The sequence below is a fragment of the Budorcas taxicolor genome, chromosome 19, assembly GCF_023091745.1.
Source record: "Budorcas taxicolor isolate Tak-1 chromosome 19, Takin1.1, whole genome shotgun sequence".
In the NCBI taxonomy this organism is placed as follows: domain Eukaryota; kingdom Metazoa; phylum Chordata; class Mammalia; order Artiodactyla; family Bovidae; genus Budorcas; species Budorcas taxicolor.
In genome coordinates this window covers 5,634,427-5,655,699 of record NC_068928.1, presented here as the reverse complement: position 1 = coordinate 5,655,699, position 21,273 = coordinate 5,634,427, and the positions used below count along the sequence as shown (strand labels likewise).

The 21,273-nt window shown below is 44.9% G+C and overlaps 1 protein-coding gene across 2 annotated transcripts in view; it reads left to right on the top strand.

Moving 5' to 3' along the window:
• Positions 1 to 21,048, top strand: part of MMD (monocyte to macrophage differentiation associated) — a 39,988-nt gene extending 18,940 nt beyond the window's left edge. The window contains exons 6-7 of one of the 2 annotated variants that reach the window (XM_052657393.1): positions 2,094 to 2,163; positions 20,834 to 21,048. In XM_052657393.1, coding sequence (XP_052513353.1) covers positions 2,094 to 2,163; positions 20,834 to 20,854 — 91 coding nt within the window. In that variant the 3' untranslated portion in view covers positions 20,855 to 21,048. Of the gene's footprint in view, positions 1 to 2,093; positions 2,164 to 10,544; positions 12,447 to 20,833 lie in introns of those variants that run through there. The other variant, XM_052657392.1, reaches the window with a different exon arrangement.
• Positions 21,049 to 21,273: the final 225 nt, after the last annotated feature.

Here is a 21,273-nt window from a genome sequence, read left to right as displayed (position 1 = left end):
TCTGCACACTAGCCTGACCCTCTGTGACTTACAGTTACCACATGAGAAAAATAACTGCTTTTCTAAGTTTCTAGGAAGGTTGGAGATAATTGACATTAAGCCCCTAGCATAACACTTAACCTGGTTAGGGACCCAGAGGCTGTTCCAACCTAGAACTCCTGGGAAGGGGGATGTTTGGAAGGGTATGCTGCTGCTGCTGCTGCTGCTGCTGCTGCTGCTAGGTCGCTTCAGTCGTGTCCGACTCTGGGCGACCCCATAGACGGCAACCCACCAGGCTCCCCCGTCCCTGGGATTCTCCAGGCAAGAACACTGGAGTGGGGTGCCATTTCCTTCTCCAGTGCGTGAAGGTGAAGTCGCTCAGGCATGCCCGACTCTAGCAACCCCATGGACTGCAGCCCACCAGGCTCCTCCATCCCCGAGATTTTCCAAGCAAGAGCACTGGAGTGGGGTGCCATTGCTCTTAGTATCCTCACCATGGAACACATTTTTTTTAAACCTGTTACTCAAAGGTCCTGGTGTGTGAAGCAATATAAAAAGAAAGCTTATTGAAATTTAGCATCTTAGCTCTAGAAGAGACCTTCAGGTCATCTATTTCTGCTTCATGCTTGAAAACTGAGAACATGTAGAACACGCATGAAATCAGCGACACGTCTGGAATTAGGACCCAGGCGGCCTAGTTCCTATTCCATGGCTCTTTCCATCATTTCATATGCCTGAGCTTGAGAAACTCACAACCATGAGATCATTTATTTGGATACAGTTTATTAAATTCTTTATCTATTGTTTTTGGCAGAATGGCCCTCAGAATTGAATATAACGTGCTTGTCACAAAGTAATAAATTGTTTTCTCTTTTCAGAAGAAAATAGTAGTTTTAGCTAACTTCTCTGTAACTTTGAAATTCACTTAAGTGCATTTTTGACCATAGTTAGCAATTCTGAGTGGTGTTATGCATTATATATATATATCCAAGGGAACAGTTTGCTTCTCAGACTCAAACCCCTAATTTATACCCTTGGATAAAATAGGAAGTAAAGTAAGACAACTGTTTTTTCTCCTATTTCAGGCCTTCTGATGTAAACCAAACCCACATTCTTCCCCAGTTCCCTGATACAATTACTTCCCGCTGGACTTTGAGTACAAAACACTAAGAACGAGATGCGAGTCACCCTTGGCCATTTGGTTTGGCAGGTATTAGGGAAAGCCTAAATGGTGCCACATACTGTTCTAGGCTCTGCAGATCCAAACATAAATATACTTTGGTCTTTGCCTTCGAGAAACTTAAAGTGTAGTTTGACTAGGCATAAATATAACTTGAATTTCAGTACAGTGGTTTTTTTTTTTTAGCATTTTCAAATAATCTGCATCTAAGGTGATGAGCCTTAACAAATTTTGTGCAGAGTTTCTGCAGATACAAAACAAACAATCAGAAACACATTCCCTTAGTTCTTTAAGGCTCCCATCCCTTTGCCACTGATAGAGGAGTCGCCAAGCTATTCCTTGTACAGCTTCATAATTTCAGTATCTTATAGTGATGAATTGGAATGATGGTGAAGGCAACCACTGGGATTAGAAAGGGAAAGTGCGTGGTTAACTGGATTCAGTGATAACTTTGGGCAAAGAACATTTTCCATGCAGCATGTAGAATTTGATGCCTTATCAATCCTGAAAGGGCTTCCCTGGGGGCTCAGTGGTAAAGAATCCACGTGCCAATGCAGGAGATGCAGATTCAACCCCTGGGTCAGGAGGACCCCCTGGAGAAGGAAATGGCGACCCACTCCAGAATTCCTGCCTGGAGAATCCTATGGACAGAGGAGCCGGGACGGCTAGAGTCCATGGGGTCCCAGAAGGGTCAGATAGTATTTAATGACTAAACAACAACAGTCCTGAAAGAAGTATTAGTTCACTGTTGTACTCAACTACCGTATTTCAGTTAGAGGCTTAGGGGTCTCCTGTAGGGAAAATACATTTCATTAGAAATGAAATATATTTCATTAAGAGTTTACATTTGTGTTTCGAAAGAAAAAAATGGTAAGGAAATGGTTTAAGTGTTGTAGGAATAGATAAATGATATTAACACATCTCTCCTCTGCAGGTATAAGGTGATTGAGCTCTTTTTCTATCTCACAATGGGCTTTTCTCCTGCCTTGGTGGTAACATCAATGGTAAGTTTCTTCGTAATTTAGTTATTTCACCTTATTTTCTTTCCAATCACTGTGACTTGTAATATGTCTATAGATACAATCTCTAGTTTTTATTTCTGAAGTTATAATATGCCTATTAGAGACTCAAAAGAAAAAATATATAAATTACAAAGTGCCACGACTTGCACTACTTGCTGTCTATAGTTTGGAAAAGCTATATATCCAAGTGTCTTCTTCCATAAGGTAATCTGCTGTATTTGTTCCTTGGGATAACCTTTCTATTCACCCAACTCCCACCCTTTACCCAAAGAGGTGTGAGATAATGTGAAGGTGGGAATTTTTTAAGTTACTTAGTGTCTTAAACCTAAATCCATGGACAAGGGTAAATTTTTTAAAAATCTTTTTATTTTATATTGGAGTATAGTTAATTAATAATGCTGTGATGGTTTCAGCTGCACAGCAGAGCACCTCTGCAGACACATGTATCCATTCTCCCCCAAACTCCCCTCCCGTCCAGGCTGCCACATGACATCAAGCAGCGTTCCCCATGCTGTACAGTAGGGCCTTGTGGTTGTCCATTTTAAATAAAACAGTGTGTGCATGTCAGTCCAGACTCCCTCACTGTCCCTTCCTGCCATCCTCCCCTCCTGGCAACCATAACTTCCTTTTCTGAGTCTGTGGGTCTGTATTTATTTTATGAATAAGTTCATTTGTTTCATTTCTTATTAGATTTCACATATAAAGGATGTCATACAATATTTCTCCTCTGACTTACTGCCCTTGGTATGACGATCTCCAGGTCCATCCATGTTGCTGCGGATGGCATTATCTCATTCTTTTTAATGGCTTGTAATATTAAAAATATTACTCAGTTACAGTGGAGTAATATTCCATTGTATATGTGTTCCGCATCTTCTTTATTCATTCCTCTGTTGATGAACATTTAGGTCGCTTTCATGTCTTGGCTATTGTAAACAGTTAAATTAATGACTTCTTAAAATTTAAGCATTGGAAGAACTTCAAAAGGTCATTTGGCTCAATATTTTATTAGATATTTCTTGAATCCCTTCACTCTTACATTTCCTTTCACTTGCTTTTAAGTCGTAGTATTTCTCTTTGCCAGGAAAGTGTTTGTTTGTTTGTTTGTTTGTTTGTTTTTTAACTTTGCTTGAAATTTTCCTTTGGGGACTTTAATGAGTGAAGATGTGGCATTACCTGTAGGAGTCAGACTAATCAGTGTTGAGAAATCCATGTGTATTTGTCAGTTTGAGTAACGACCTCACAATCCCGCCCACTGCTCACCTGTGCCTTTAGCTTATGTATTTCCAGTCTATACTCTGCATTTTGGGGCACTGGCTACTGTATTAATTAAGGAAGTCATGGTTTGTTTAGTTGAACTCTCTTCTGAGCCTGCAAGGATTAGAAATGTACCTGTAATTTCACTCCTGAGCTCACAGGCACTTTGTAAGAATTTTGCTGTGTATAGTTCTTGCTCTGGTCACAAAAATACCTGTAAAAGATTTAGGATTTATGTTTGCTTGTGTTTTTTCAAGGGGTATGTTTTAGGAGATTGTAACGAGATATGTTCTTTGAGATATGAGATTTATAATGGCTTTAGTAATTTACCTTGCACCGAAAATATATTTAGCTCAGCAGTTAAAGCGTCTGCCTGCAATGCAGGAGACCCGGTTTCGATCCCTGGGTTGGGAAGATCCCCTGGAGAAGGAAATGGCAACCCACTCTGGTATTCTTGCCTGGAGAATCCCATGTACAGAGGAGCCTGATGGGCTACAGTCCACGGGGTCGCAAAAAGTCGGACACGACTGAGCGACTTCATTTTCACTTTCACTTTAGTTGTTAAAGGCATCAGGGAATGGTGAGAGGAGGGAGGTGAAAGACAGAAGTGAGAAAATCTGCTTGGAAGGCAATTGAGGACACCCAGAGCAAGGTCTGTGTTGATGGGTTACTAATCATTAGAGTGAAGCTTCAAGTAAATTCCCTCTGGGTATCGTAAAAACAAGTTTATCCAGTATTTTTACTAGTGGAAATCTTTCATGGACATTTTCAAGTGGTACAATAACAGGTGACTACTGTTCACGTTAATCAAACAGGAAAATCCCCACCCTTGCCCTGATAGAATCAAGCAGAAAAATACAATTCATAGAAAATGAGAAGCGGCCATTAAGTTTTATAAGGCTTTGTGGAAAGTGCAGCCTGCTCTGGGAGGGCCTGACAGAATACCCGAGGAAATGCTATTCACGCTGATTCAGAAGGACAGATGGGAGCCAAGAGGCGGAAGAGTGGCGCACGTGGCGCAGAGATGGACCCAGCGTGGAGGAAGGCCCAGGGACAGGGAAGCAGGAGCGTCCGAATGTGCACAGACGTGTGAGGGGTGTGACCGTGCAGGTGACACGAGTTCTGTGATGAAACCAGTGAGCAGAGACCAGGTCAAAAGGAACCACACAGGCATCTGAAGGAACAGGAGCAGCACAGATGAGGAAGACTCAAACCTTCGGTGTTGCAGTCAGAGTAATGAGTGTCAAAAGACACTTCTGCCCCAAAGAGCTATAAAAAATGGGTAAAGTGCATGAACAACAATTTTTTGGCATTGGACACAGACATATAGGACTGTGATCCTTGAGGAGAGAGAAACCAAAAGATGAGCTTCAAATGCACTGCAGTTTTCTCCCTGTTTGGAATGCTTTCCAAACTACAGTGAAAGAAAGTGGAGTCCAGGAGCAGCCATCTGGGTGGAGGAAACAAACCAGCAATTCAGCTCCCCAGGCTAGGGCAGGGTCCTGGAGATGAGGGAGCTTCACAGAGAAGGGTCTCCAGAAATCTACAAAGGGATTTCCTTGTGCCCTTGCCCTGATACTAAGCTGCATTTGTGCTGGGCAAGATGCTGCATACGCTAGCTGAAGATAGCTATTGAAAGGCTGTGAAGTAAGTGGATATTCTTGAATGAGCCCAGTACTGGAGACCCCAGAGTTCCAACCAATCAGAGAGGAGAGACCACACAGCATAACAAGTATTCCATTGACCCTAGCAAGATCACATCTTAGATAAAGCTGTGGCACTCCCGTAACAAAGCCCAGAAACCTCCAAGGATAAAAGTTGATCTTCCAGTAAGTAAATAACGGAACAAACTCAACATTTGAAGACAACAAAATCTGTACTCTTAGCATCCATTATCTAAACAAATATTGCTAGATAAGCAAGAAGAGCCTAATGCAAATCCTAGATCTGAAAACTATATGTTGAAAAAAAAATGTATTGAAGGAATTTAACAACAGATGGGATACTGCAGAAGGAAAGATCAATGAATTTGAACAGTCAGGCCTCAGGCTGGGAGAAACTATTTGCTTTCTCTATATGTATCTGACAAAGGATGTGTACCAAACACTGTAGCACTCTAAATCAATAATAAAAAGAGAAAGAGATACAGGTGTCCAGTAAACCCTTGAAAAACTGCTCAATGTCACCAGTCATCTCGGAAATCAGCGAAATGAAAATTAAAAGCTTACCACCACACCATACTGAATAGTTAAATTAAAAAGGCTGACGCCACCAAATACCAACAAGGATGTGAAATAACTAGAGCCTCGATTCATTGTTTTGGAAATATAAAATGTAACCACTTTGGTAATCTGCTTAGCAGTTTATTATAAAATTAAGCACACAGTTATAGTTTGGCAAAAATGAAAACATGTATCTACAACAGGACTTGTAAAACAGTTTAAGTATTAAATTTTATTCATGATAGCCCCCAAATGGAAAGGATAAACAAATTATTTTTTTTTAACTTAATAAAATGCTAAGTAACAGAAAGGAATGAATGACATTAGCACCCGCATGCATACATGTGCACACTTGCATGCTAAGGCGCTTTAGTCGTGTCTGACTCTTTGCAACCCCATGGACTGTAGCCCGCCAGGCTCCTCTGTCCATGAGATTTTCCAGGTAAGAATACTGGAATGGGTTGCCGTTTTCTCATCTAGGGAATCTTCCTGACCCAGGGATTGAACCCACATCTCTTACATCTCCTGCATTGGCGGGCGAGTTCTTTATCACTAGCACCAGAAATACTATATTGAGCAAAAAAGAAGCCAGATGCAAAACTGTGCATACAGTATAATTCCATTTATGTGAGGTTCTCAAATGGAGAGGCTTAGTCTGTGGTAATAGCAACAAGAACAGCGGTTGTCTTAGTGGAAGGGGTTATCTAGGATTGGGAAGGATCACCAAAGAACTTTCTGGAGTGTTAGGATTTGTGTATCTTGATAGGGGTGATATGAGTTACATCAGTTCGGTTCAGTTCAGTCACTCAGTCGTGTCCGACTCATTGCGACCCCATGAATCGCAGCACGCCAGGCCTCCCTGTCCATCACCAACTCCCAGAGTTCACTCAAACTCGCGTCCATCGAGTCAGTGATGCCATCCAGCCATCTCATCCTCTGTCGTCTCCTTCTCCTCCTGCCCCCAATCCCTCCCAACATCAAAGTCTTTTCCAGTGAGTCAGTTCTTCGCATGACATGGCCAAAGTACTGGAGTTTCAGCTTCAGCATCATTCCTTCCAAAGAAATCCCAGGGCTGATCTCCTTCAGAATGGACTGGTTGGATCTCCTTGCAGTCGAAGGGACTCTCAAGGGACTTCTCCAATACCACAGTTCAAAAGCATCAATTCTTCGGCGCTCAGCCTTCTTCACAGTCCAACTCTCACATCCATACATGACTACTGGAAAAACCATAGCTTTGACTAGACCAACCTTAGTCGGCGAAGTAATGTCTCTGCTTTCGAATATGCTATCTTGGTTGATCATAACTTTTCTTCCAAGGAGTAAGCGTCTTTTAATTTCATGGCTGCAGTCACCATCTGCAGTGATTTTGGAGCCCCCAAAAATAAAGTCTGACACTGTTTCCACTGTTTCCCCATCTATTTCCCATGAAGTGATAGGACCGGATGCCATGATCTTTGTTTTCTGAATGTTGAAGTTTAAGCCAACTTTTTCACTCTCCTCTTTCACTTTCATCAAGAGGCTTTTGAGTTCCTCTTCACTTTCTGCCATAAGGGTGGTGTCATCTGCATATCTGAGGTTATTGATATTTCTCCCGGCAATCTTGATTCCAGCTTGTGTTTCTTCCAGCCCAGCATTTCTCATGATGTACTCTGCATATAAGTTAAATAAGCAGGGTGACAATATACAGCCTTGACGTACTCCTTTTCCTATTTGGAACCAGTCTGTTGTTCCATATCCAGTTCTAACTGTTGCTGCCTGGCCTGCATACAGATTTCTCAAGAGGCAGGTCAGGTGGTCTAGTATTCCCATCTTTTTCAGAATTTTCCACAGTTTATTGTGATCCAGACATTCAAAGGCTTTGGCATAGTCAATAAAGCAGAAATAGCTGTTTTTCTGAAACCCTCTTGCTTTTTCCATGATCCAGTGGATGTTGGCTATTTGATCTCTGGTTCCTCTGCATTTTCTAAAACCAGCTTGAACATCAGGAAGTTCACGGTTCACGTATGGCTGAAGCCTGGCTTGGAGAATTTTGAGCATTACTTTACTAGCATGTGAGATGAGTACAATTGTGCGGTAGTTTGAGCATTCTTTGGCATTGCCTTTCTTTGGGATTGGAATGAAAACTGACCTTTTCCAGTCCTGTGGCCACTGCTGAGTTTTCCAAATTTGCTGGCATATTGAGTGCAGCACTTTGACAGCATCATCGTATAGAAGTGTGCATTTCACAAAACCTTACAGTCCACTTAATATCTATGCATTACACTATATAAATGAATCATCAGTTTTTAAAAGACCTCCCTCCCTCCCTGAAAAAGGAATGTGACTTCAGGAAACAAAACACCTTGGGCTTGATTCAAATCCTGATTCTGGTACTTAAAGGCTCTGTGGCCATGGGTAAATTATTTATCCTCTGTGTGTTCTAGGTTTCTCATCTGTGGAGTTGAGATAAAAATACCTAATTTAGGATTGTGAAGATTAAATGAATGTTTCAGACATTCAGTAGGGACATAGAAACACAGTAATGGCGTTGATAATGAAGCAGACATAATCTGCTTTTAAGATTAACCATGTTCTGGTTCTTTGAAAGTTGATAAAGCAGTATTTATCTCTCTGACTTTAGTCTCTTCATCTCTAAGGAGGCTGTGTTAGATCAGTGACTCTTCACTGGGGGGGTCAGATGGTCCTATAAGAATCCTAACCCTCCATTAGGAAAACCTAACCCTCTCTAAGGAAAATGTCCCTACTAGACGTACACAGGGCATTTTTTATTATTCAGTTCAGTTCCGTTGCTCAGTTGTGTCCGACTCTTTGTGACCCCATGAATCACAGCACGCCAGGCCTCCCTGTCCATCACCAACTCCCAGGGTTCACTCATACTCGTGTCCATTGAGTTGGTGATGCCATCCAACCGTCTCATCCTCTGTCATCCCCTTCTCCTCCTGCCCCCAATCCCTCCCAGCATCAGGGTCTTTTCCAGTGAGTCAACTCTTCACATGAGGTGGCCAAAGTATTGGAGTTTCAGCTTTAGTATCAGTCCTTCCAACGAACACCCAGGACTGATCTCCTTTAGGATGGACTGGTTGGATCTCCTTGCAGTCCAAGGGACTCTCAAGAGTCTTCTCCAACACCACAGTTCAAAAGCATCAATTCTTCTGTGCTCAGCTTTCTTCACAGTCCAACTCTCACATCCATACATGACCACTGGAAAAACCGTAGCCTTGACTAGACGGACCTTTGCTGGCAAAGTAATATCTCTGCTTTTGAATATGCTATCTAGGTTGGTCATAACTTTTCTTCCAAGGAGTAAGCGTCTTTTAATTTCATGGCTGCAGTCACCATCTGCAGTGATTTTGGAGCCTAAAACAATAAAGTCTGACGCTGTTTCCACTGTTTCCCCACCTGTTTGCCATGAAGTGATGGGACCAGATACCATGATCTTCGTTTTCTGAATGTTGAGCTTTAAGCCAACTTTTTCACTCTCCTCTTTCACTTTCATCAAGAGGCTTTTTAGTTCCTCTTCACTTTCTGCCATAAGGGTGGTGTCATCTGCATATCTGAGGTTATTGATATTTCTCCCGGCAATCTTGATTCCAGCTTGTGCTTCTTCCAGCCCAGCGTTCTCATGATGTACTCTTATTGAGGGATATTAATTGCTCTATAACCTCTAGGAAATAATAAATGTGTCTGGTGTTTTGTTTTGCTATGTTTTACTTTTTAAAGAAAATGAAATCTGACTGATGGTTAAGGAGCAGTCTGAGAAGTCTCCTTCCTCACTGTTTGGTCCTGCAGAACACCCTGGTGCCCATGTGAATTTTGAAGACGGGGCTGGCCCTCGCCCCCGGCCTGGGTCTTCACGCCTGGCTCTGTGTCCAGTGCAGCCATCGCCCTCGCCTCGGCGCAGGCAGCCCACGTACCATGGCCCGCCCCCTGTGGGACTTGCGCGGGGCCCTGCTCCAAGGCTGCCAAGGCTGCAGCCGCAGGGCCCAGGCCTCCAGAACACCCACCACTGTCCCTATCAAGGCCTGACCATGAGCTGCTGTAGGTTGCCATTCACCCTGCGGAACCGGAGACCTCCCTGTTCTGGTCTGCAGAAACCCTGGCGAGTTCGCCCATCAGCACCTGGAGCCCTGCCTCTGTTCTCTTCGCCTGCCATCACACAGCCCGGTCTCATCTTGTAGATGAGTCAAGGGCTTTGAAAACCAAGAGTGCTTTATAAAGTCTCGTTTTTGTGCTAAAGCACAACTGACTGTTAATTTCCTGCTGAGCTAAAAAACTCGCAGGCACAAAGACAGAAAGGCCTGGAGCATCTAGAAGGTTAGGAACTGTATTGTGCTATATGATCTCAGAGGTCACTCCTAGCAATGATTTGCCTTCTGGCCATGTCAGCTGTAAGGAAGCCACAAGCTCACAGAAACAGAGGAGTCTGAGGAAAGCGATTAGTGTAGAACAGAGTTTGAGGAAGACATAGGGAGTGAAAACCGTGCTGGAGCTGTGGATTATAAGCAGAGCGGCTTGAGTGTACCTTACTAGGGAAGAAGGCTCCTCAAGAGAAAGATGAAAGCCAAGGACTGTACTTTATTAAATGAATGACGGTTCATTTTAGATGCGATTCGTCTGCTTAAACAAGCTATAGATGAGCAGAAGATTCTGCTTTTTGCCATGGAACCTATAACCTGATTGCTTGGTGAGATCCAGACGGCCGATTCAGAGGTTAATCCAGGTTGATTTAAGTGTAGTTCATGTTTACAGATTAGGATTCTGTCTGTGCAGAGCTGCTTTGTTGTCTGGAAAATCAGGAGACTTAGGGGGCATTTGCAGGGATGGATTTAGCTGTCACATCAGAGTAACATCAAAACCTTTTCATTTTTTTTCCTCTGTTGACAGAACAACACGGATGGACTTCAGGAACTTGCCTGTGGGGGCTTAATTTATTGCCTGGGAGTTGTGTTCTTCAAGAGCGATGGCATCATTCCATTTGCCCATGCCATCTGGCACCTGTTTGTGGCCACAGCAGCTGCAGTGCATTACTATGCCATTTGGAAATATCTTTACCGAAGTCCTACAGACTTTATGCGACATTTATGACCAATCTGTACTAGGTCTCCAAACCAGTATTATCTCAGTTATGGCACTTAGGAGTGGGATAAGAGCTGAAAATTGCACAGAGAAAGAAAAGAAGACAACTGCACTGACTTTCTTTATATCTTTGAAAATAATTACTGTGAAAGTATGAAAGCTGTGTTCTGGAGTTTTCCCCCTCACAGCAAGTAAATAAGGTAGTGAATTAATTATTCATTCCATTCCACTATCATGAAGGACTCTGGAGAGACTTGGCCAACTGATGTTTACAAACCAGAATTTTGTATTTTAATTTTACAGATTTTACTACATGATTTTTCTAAATTACTAGGTCAGATTGTAAAAGTCAGTGCAATAACAAAACTTCCTTTTTAAGAGAAAATGATTTCTATCACTTTCCCATTAGCTGTTAAAGAATCATGACTAGAACTTACACTACTTTTTACCATGTTTCATCTTGGCATACGTGGTTATTTTTTAAATAGAAACTTCAGTTTTTTGTAAATTTTTTAAAAAATACTTCATTGAAGCGCATCTGTGCGGTTCTTCATTCATGTGAATTTTTGCGGCAATCTGTCAACATTCCACAAATGAACAAACATTATACCTCTTCTCTGATAGTTTTATTAAGCATGGAGAAATTGCCAATTTTTAAAAACTGCAAGTTTTCCAAAACTTTTCTGCCAACCTCTGACTCTGAATTCTGTGCTGCTTTGGGCGACATATTTGACCTAGTTTGGTTTCCCAGCGACAGAAAAGCATTTTGATATCACTAACTTTTTCAAAAGGTTGAACTTTTTCTCTAGGCCTTTGCCATGTCTTCTTCAGGGTCTTTTCCCACAGAGGATAAGTATCCAGTCTATATTAAGACAGAATTGCTGGCTTGGCCATCCACGGAACACTCCTGAAGAGCGTTATGAATTACAGTGAATAGTGGTCATGCCTGTCTGGTGCCCAGTGGTTAAGTTATTGTCACTTAGCTTTATATTATCAGTTTGATAGTCATTTTAAGTTGTGGAACTAAATGGATAAATTCACATTTCTACCTTTCCTTTGCATCTCCTGATACACTTTTTATCACAGAAAAGTATTTAAAGCACTGTTTGACAAACTCATGTGTCTGTTGTCCATCAGTTATAGCCTGGCTCAGTGGAGTGATATTTAATATATTGTTTTTGGTTTTTCTTCAATGTCTTATATTAAGATTAACATATTAGTTGCTTTTTGGTTAATCTCCTGTTGGTGTTTTAATAAATAACCTTGCATTTAGATCCGGTGCTGATATTGCCTGTTTTCTAGTGATTGGGTATGATCACTGGAATTGTTAGTTTGACTGTATATTGAATTCAGTTCATTGAAATTTTGTACTGATGTAGCCTTAAAGGAAGGTTTATTTTGTGTGTGTGTACTTTTAGAACTCTGACTTTGGTAAATTATATGGGAATGAAGAACAGAAGAACTGCCTTTTGCTGATGAATTCTTAAATAGGCGAAAGTGATAGTTGCTCAGTCATGTCCGACTCTCTGCAACCCCAAATAGGCAAGGTACCCAGTGAAAACACCAACCAGACCATCCCTTCTGCATGGTTCTGAACATCTGGATGCCTCTTGTTTTTTTGTGTATATTTAATTTTAAGTATATTAACTTTTGTCGGTTCATTTGAAGTCTGCTGAAAAGTACCACTGTCAAAACCACTAAAGTGTATGTAAAAAATTGTGCTGTAGACTAAAATAAAATTGCTACTTGGACTTGTTCCACTGTCTCTAAATTAGATGACTGTGAAAATGATAATGCATTTTTGAACGCCTGAGCTCATCTAGCATATGTAATTTGTATACTAGCCTTTTTTTCTCTCTCTTTTTTTTTCTTTGAAAAGTCAGGATGGGAAGAAAAACAAATGAACCCTGTCATCTACAATTTTCTAGTCCACTTTTTAATAATTGAATTGCCAGAACCAGTGCAAACATTAAAGCACATTTTCAGCTTAAAATATGCTCGTCTGGGCCTAAGGATTATCAATTTTATAAATGATGTTACCCAGAGAAGCCTTTTGGTTTAGTTTATATAATATCCTGTAAGATTGAACTTACACGCTTTTTTGTTACCAAGCAGACACATACTGTAAGTGAGTAACAACTCTTGAGTGTTGGATTTCATTCTCCCTCTTCTGCAGGGTAGGAAACAGTCAGGCTTACCTGCCTCGTGCTCATTCAGGGAGCTGGGACAGGAACCCAGGTTCTCTCCAGTTCTGAAGCCTCCTGTTCACTTGGCATCACAGCATTGTCAGAGTCAGCAAGAACAATGGCTCAAAACCTGGAACTGAAAATTCGTCCGCATACACATGGAAAAGACAACAGTTTTCACACAGTGTAGAACCTCAGTAAACCCTCACGCAACCCTCTGTCAAATCTATTGGAAGATCGGGTGTCTTGAGGTTTTGTTTAGAATTCTGTTGTCTAGTCCACCAGGGTAACCTCATCTCTTCCTGGAGCCTCTGCTCACTCTGTGTATCTCCTTCTTTATCAGCTGTTGTTCAGTCACTCGTTTGTGTCCAGCTCTTTGGGGCCCCATGGACAGCAGCATGCCAGGCGTCCCTGTCCATCACCAACTCCCAGAGTTTACTCAAACTCACGTCGATCGAGTTGGCGATGCCATCCAACCATCTCATCCTCTGTCGTCCCCTTCTCCTGCCTTCAATCTTTCCCAGCATCAGGGTCTTTTCAAATGAATCAGCTTTTCACGTCAGGTGGCCAAAGTATTGGAGTTTCAGCTTCAGCATCAGTCCTTCCAATGAACATTCAGGACTGATTTCCTAAAGGGTGGACTGGTTGGATCTCCTTGCTGTCCAAGGGACTCTATAGAGTCTTCTCTAGCACCCCAATTTTAAAGCATCAATCCTTATCAGTACCTCCAGCCTAAACTTTTCTGAAGGCCAGACCTCTCTAATCAACTGCCTCTTACCCACCTCCAGCACATTTTCCTCACCCAGTCCCAAGCTGAGGTCATTATCTTCATTCCCCCACCAAACCCATTTCTCTGAAATATCCTATCCTGATTGATAGCATGGCCATAGCCATGTACATCCTTCATTTCTCTGACTGGACCCCCCAACCCCCCAGATTCAACCAAGCAGCCAGAGCTGTCACCTCCACCTCAAGCCCAGCTCCCTGATCTGATTCCTCACCCCATTTCACACTGCAGCTCCCTACAAAGCCCTAGATAGCGATTCTCAGACTATTGTAGCCACTTCCTCGTGTACCCGCCACCAGTCACACTCAACAGACAAGCTCATCCTCCACGCTTACCAGCGTCATCCCCCTGAAAGAATGAGGATGTCTCTCCCCTGCTTCAGGACTGCCACTGACGGCTGTATAGGTCTGTATGGTTCAGGCCTCTTCTTGTGGCCTCTTCACATGCTCAGTTCAGTTCAGTCGCTCAGTTGTGTCCGACTCTGCAATCCCATGGACCGCAGCACGCCAGGCCTCCCTGTCCATCACTAACTCCCGGAGTTCACTCAGACTCATGTCGATCAAGTCGGTGATGCCATCCAACCATCTCATCCTCTGTAGTCCCTTCTCTTCCCACCTTCAATCTTTCCCAGCATCAGGGTCTTTTCAATGAGTCAGTTCTTCGCATCAGGTGGCCAAAGTACTGGAGCTTCAACTTCAGCATCAGTCCTTCCAATGAATATTCAGGGTTGATTTCCTTTAGGATTGATTGGTTCCATCTCCTTGCAGTCCAAGGGCCTCTAAAGAGTCTTCTCCAACACCACAGTTCAAAAGCATCAATTCTTCAGCACTCAGCCTTCTTTATAGTCCAACTCTCACATCCATACATGACTACCAGAAAAACCATAGCCTTGACTAGATGGACCTTTGTTGACAAAGTAATGTCTCTGCTTTTTAATATGCTGTCTAGGTCGGTCATAACTTTTCTTCCAGGGAGCAAGCGTCTTTTAATTTCATGCTGACTCTTCCTTATTCTCTCCCTGATTGAACCCCACAGACTAGCCCCGTGACATCTTGCCCTCATGGCGCCTTTGTACCTGTGCTTTCATACCTGCTCTTCCTCGGCTTGGAAGGCCTTTACCCCCAGCCAGTACCCTGCCCAGACCCTGCTGGGTCCAGACCTCCACCCGCGACCCCAGGCTCCGGCTCCGTGTGTCCTCCCGGTTGGGCCTCAGCACCGCCGCCCCTTTCTGGCCCCGTCCTTTGCCCTGGGCAGCGTTTGTCTGTCTGCCCTCTCTGTGGCCGGGACCGCCCCTCTGCAGGCAGGAGCTGAGTCTCACCCAGCTCCATCCACAGTGCAGCGCCACCCTCACAGCAGAAGTGGAAAGAGGCCTGGGAATGAGAGTGGAAAGGGAGGGGCAGGTTGGAGGGTGGTGTCGTGCATGAGAAAGACAACATAAAGTGTTTTCAGGACACACTTGCTATGCCCAGTGGCTCTGGTCCCTGAAAGCCAATGCGGCTCTCACCGACTGGCTTGACTCCAGTTCCTTGGCCTCACTGGCTTCCCTGACCAAGGGTCCGCTAGAACATTCATAGCGACTACAGTAAAAGTTGATGAGAAACTGGCATGGAAAGATGAGACAGTGTGTCCTAAATAAGGGAAAATCCAAGCTAGATTACAGAAGGGTTCAAAGGACCAACTACCCATCATTTAAAAGACACAAGTACCACGATGTTCATTGCAGCACTATTTACAATAGCCAGGTCATGGAAGCAACCTGCTTGTCCATCAACAGATGAATGAATAAGAAGTTGTGGGCATATAGACAATGGGATATTACTCAGCCATAGAAAGGAGTAAATTTGAGTTGGTTGAACTGAAGTGGATGAACCTAGAGCCTATTATACAGAGTACAGTAAGTCAGAAAGGGGAATATTGTATACTAATACATATATGGAGAAGACTCTTGAGAGTCCCTTGGACTGCAAGGAGATCCAACCAGTCCATTCTGAAGGAGATCAGCCCTGGGATTTCTTTGGAAGGAATGATGCTAAAGCTGAAACTCCAGTATTTTGGCCACCTCATGCGAAGAGTTGACTCATTGGAAAAGACTCTGATGCTGGGAGGGATTGGGGGCAGGAGGAGAAGGGGACGACCGAGGATGAGATGGCTGGATGGCATCACGGACTCGATGGACGTGAGTCTGAGTGAACTCCGGGAGATGGTGATGGACAGGGAGGCCTGGCAGGCTGCGATTCATGGGGTCGCAAAGAGTCGGACACGATTGAGTGACTGAACCGAACACATATATATGGAATCTAGAAAAGCGGTGTTGATGAACCTGTTTGTGGGGCAGGGACGGAGGTGCGGACGTGGAGAGTGGACTTGCGGATGCGGCAGGGCAGGGAGAGGGTGGGAGGAACTGAGAGAGTAGCGCTGAAACATAGACACTATGGTGTGGAGAACAGACAGCTGGCAGGAAGCTGCTGTGTAACACAGGAGCTCAGTGCTCAGTGACGACCCAGAGGGGAGGGATGCCGGCAGGACGGGAGGGAACTTCCAGAGGGAGGGGACACACGGATACCTTTGGCTGATTCACGTTGGACAGCAGAAACAGACACGACACTCTAAGGCCACTATCCTCCAACTGAAACTAAATTTATAGAAGTCTGGAAAGCTGTTCTGCCTCTCCTGCATCCCTCTGGTCCTCTTTTCTGCATGTAATAATAAACTGAAATAACACTTGGTTCTGCGACCCATGGGCCTCAGTGCAGACTGCCCTCAATTAGAATGAGTCCGCTCATGCTAATGCCTTATCATATATTTTCTGCCATTCTTTCCCCGCTATTTAAGGAATTTGGTTTTTGTTTTGTACAGTTGTAAGTATGCCACATATGCCATTATGTAACTGCTTTTTCCTGCGTATTATAGTATAAACATTTAAATTATTATATAGCTTTCACAGCCAAAATTTTTAATGGCTCCGTCATCTTTCCAGGCCAGAGATGCAGCCTGTTTTAGTCATTCACCGATTTGGGGGGGTTTAGATTCAGATTTCTCATTACTGTAAATAGTGCTGTATGAACAGCTTTGCATACAGTTTTGTCCCTGTTTGTGACTGGGTCTTTGAGATTATGATAAGAGACAGTTGAGTATTTCCTATGTCTGGGGGACTGGTACTGTGCTAGTTAAGTTCCATGGACTGTCTCACTCTTTACAAAAAACCTTATGCATAGATAATTTTATCATCTCCATTTTACAGATTAGAAAACAAGCACAGATAAATGAACTTCCTTGCTCAAGATAAGTGTCAGAGCCAGATTAAACCCAGGGATCCTGGAGTCTTCGCGTTTTCATTCTCAAGAGTGCAATCCCTGGGTCAAAGTTTTCTTAATGGGTTTACCCAAAGTGAATGTGAAAGTTGCTCTGTCCTGTCCAACTCTTTTAGACCCCACAGACATACAGTCCAGGGAATTCTCCAGGCCAGAATACTAGAGTGGGCAGCCTTTCCCTTCTCCAAGGGATCTTCCCAACCCAGGGATCGAACCAGGGTCTCCTGCACTGCAGGCGAACTCTTTACCAACTGAGCTACTAGGGAAGCCCAAAGGAAGACCTTTTAAAAATAAGACTCATTCCAAACCTCCAGATTTTTGCTTGACATTTTCAGGTTGTGTCTGCTCTTCTTGTGTGCCAATTAGATGGAAAGTGAAAGAGGAAAATTTCCAAATGAAACTGACCTCGAAGAAGCCGATTCGCTTCCTTCCTTGGGAAGCAAAATAAAGTTTCCCAAGAGGACCTGAGAAATGTTTTTAGTTTAACAAGGTTAGAATTACTGCATTCACGTCTCTGCTGCTTTTGCTAGTTGGAACAGACAGTGCCAGCCTCTTACCTTCTGCGCCTCTTCCTCCTACATGTTCCCTGTCATGATCAGCGGGGTGATTTTTCCAAGAAGCAGTGCCACTGTGCAGTCTAGGCGCTTGCAAAGCAAGTCAAAACTGTTCCCATCAGGAGCCTGTCCAACACAACAGCTCTCTCGTTCTCCTACACAATTCACTGTCCCTCAGACTTTCCCTGCACTTGGAAGCCAAGGCGAAACAACTGGCCAGGCTTCAGGAGGGCCTTGGGAAACGCTCTCAGCCCCACCTGGGAGAGGTTGCAGCTCCCCCTGCTATTCCATGCCAGATCAAACTTACGACACCCAAACCATGTCAGCCACCGAAAAGGTCAGGAAATGCTATTCCTCAAAAAGATTTGGTTCTTTTAAAACATGAGTGTTTTCTGATCTCATCTGCAAGCTGCATATTGAGTTGGCATGGGTCAGCCAGCCTGGGACAGATTGCCAGTGAAGATGAGCTTCAGTAAATCCCTCATGACCTTGGAGCCTCCATGCCCACCTGCAGAAGGAAGTCCAGGACCTCCCTCGGGGTGCAGCCCCAGGATGAAATGATGCCCCAGTAGTGCCTAGTTCATGCATTCTGGCATATGACTGGCACTAGACAAATGGCCTCCCCATATGGCTGAGCTTTTCAAACAATCATAGCCCACCTGCAGAGATTTTCAAGCAGAAGCAACCTGGAGGAACAGTCGTAGTGCTCTTAAAAAGTCTCCTGCACTTTTTAGCTCTTAAAAGCTCATGGGACTGTGGCTGAAGCTAACCTGAGGCAGGCGGACACCCCTGGCTTTCTAGCGGTTTATCCAGAGCACTATGTGGACAAAGGGTGGGCAAGGAAAGCCGGACAGTTTTCCTTCTGTGCCCAGTGGGGAACATGCACCCTCCACTTAGTCCCTAAGTGGACTCCAAAGGCGCCCGGTTGACTGGGCCACACTCCCGGGCAGCAATGTGGTCCCCGCCTGCTGCTACACGTGCCACTTTGGAGGCTCACCTACCAGACCCACCTTTGATGGCTTGTTAAAGGATCAGTTCTAGGAACTTCCCTGGTGGTTCGGAGGTTAAGAATCCGCCTGCCAATGCAGAGGACATAGGTTCAGTCCTTGGTCCAGGAAGGTCCCCCACGCCACTGCTGCTGCTGCTACTACGTCACTTCAGTCGTGTCCAACTCTGTGCGACCCCATAGATGGCAGCCCACCAGGCTCCCCTGTCCCTGGGATTCTCCAGGCAAGAACACTGGAGTGGGTTGCCATTTCCTGCCCCAATGCATGAAAGTGAAAAGTGAAAGTGAAGTTGCTCAGTTGTGTCCAACTCTTAGCTACCCCTTGGACTGCAGCCTACCAGGCTCCTCCAGCCAGGGGATTTTCCAGGCAAGAGTACTGGAGTGGGGTGCCACGCTGCAGGGCAAGTAAACTCATGAGCCTCAGCTACTGAGCCCCGAGCCCTAGATCCTGGGCCGCACACAAGCAGCCACCCCAGGGAAGAGCCACCAGAGCCCAGCCAGAGAGCTGCCCTGCCCACCACAGGGAGAGCCCTCGAGCAGCGACCAGGGCCCAGGGCAGCCACAGAGAAACAACTGAGGGACTTCTAAAAATGAAGAACTACTGTCAACTGCAATATATAATGTCTCCTCCGTCTTGTCTCTTTTCCCCTGAAGTTGCACGTTCATCCATCAAATGTTTGAAAGAGAAAGTGTTAGTCACTCAGTTGTGTCCAGCTGAAGTGGGTAACCATTCCCTTCTCCCAGGGATATTCCGACCCAGGGAGCAAACCCAGGTGTCCAGCATTGCAGGCAGATTCTTTACTGTCTGTTGTTGTTCAGTCACTCAATTGTGTCTGACTCTTTGCAACCCCACGGACTGCAGCACGCCAGGCTCTCCTGTCCTTCACCATCTCCCAGAGTTTACTCAAACTCATGTCCATTGAGTCGGTGATGCCATCCAACCATCTCATCCTCTGTCATCCCCTTCTCCTCCTGCCCTCAATCTTTCCCAGCATCAGAGTCTTTTCAAATGAGTCAACTCTTCGCATCAGGTGGCCAAAGTACTGAAGTTTCAGCTTCAACATCAGTCCTTCCAATGAACACCCAGGACTGATCTCCTTTAGGATGGACTGGTTGGATCCCCATGCAGTCCAAGGGACTCCCAACAGTATTCTCCAACACCATAGTTCAAAAGCATCAATTCTTCGGTGCTCAGCTTTCTTTATGGTCCAACTCATGTCTGAGCCACTATCAACTGTTTCGTGGGTATCAAATCTGTGCTAGAGACTGATCTCCTACTGCGGATGCTGTAAAAAGACAGAACTCCTGCCTGTCACTCAGGCCAGATGATCCCCTGGCTCCACTCCTTTATCTGGTTCCAAGGCCTTAGTGGAGTTTTGCTGACCTGTTTTCTGGCACTTTCCAAATGACAGTGGCCAGTGAACATGCCAGTGTGAGCAGACAGGTAGGAAATAGCTGCTTTAACTAGCTTTTCAACAGCTGTCTTGTTCAGGGCAGTAGATTTCCATCTGCTGGGCCAGATTCAAATCCTCTGTCTGAAAATCAGCTGTTGCTTTGGAAGAGCATGGCTTAGAGGAAGCCTGTGTGAAGTCTGCTCTCAGAGCCTCCCTGCACTCCAGAAGCTCGGAAGTGAGTCAGGCGCTTTTGAAGCAGGCTTTCCCCAGCCTCCTGGGCAGGGGTGAGGCGTGAGAGACACCTGCCCGCTGAGACGTTTCCTTTGGCGCTGACAGTAAGTTGCATCTGTGCCCTCCAGGCCCCCGTGTTCACCTGGAGAGAGGACTTGGCCACAAATTAGTAATTATAATACAGCCTAATCACAGTGTTTGTACTGGCTGCTATTATTGGAGGAGGAGTGATTAACCCTGCCCAGGGGAGTCCGAAGTCCTCCCCGTAGAGGCAGTTTCAGCTGAAAGGTGCAGGGTGTGTGGGGACTTACTAGGGAGATGAGAAATACAGGGACAGTGGGTAGAGACAGGAGAGATGACAGTCTGGGGACGGGGAAAGAATGAGCAGGGGCGCGTGGCAGCGGACAGTCCGACACGTCTCCTAATCAGCATGGGTGCTCCTGAGAAACCCCGCGTGCGGCCCCTGGAGGGAAGATGATGCTGACGGCAGATAGTAGCAGCAGCTTGTGTGATTGCCTACTAAGGGCCTGTTGCACAGGACCTCTCGGCAGGAGAGAGGGCGTGATGCTGAGCAGAGCGCTGTGGGACTCCCAGGCACAATGGCCTTTTTGTTCACCATTTCTTATAGGCAAGACTCCAGCCTCCATGACCTTCTCTGAGTTCCAAAAGAGCAGATTCAAACAGTTGCTAATCAAGGGAGGAGCAGCCACAAAACCACAGGATTAAAGGAAAACTCATGAAGATTAGGAGATTGGACCACCTGGACCCTGCACACACCCTAATGTCAGCAGCCCCACCCTTCTGAAACTTGCAGAAAACAGAAGTAGACTATGGCTGCCTTGATCCTTATCACATTCGTCTGCCTAAATGGACAATCTCTTTCTATTCAGGTTACCATGGTGGCTCAGTGGTAATGAATCTGACTGCCAAAGTGGGTTTGATCCCTGGGTTGGGAAGATCCCCTGGAGAAGGAAATGGCAACCCACTTCAGTATTCTTGCCTGGGAAATCTCATGGACAGAGAAACCTGGCAGGCTGCAGTCCATGGGGTCACAAAAGAGTCAGACAC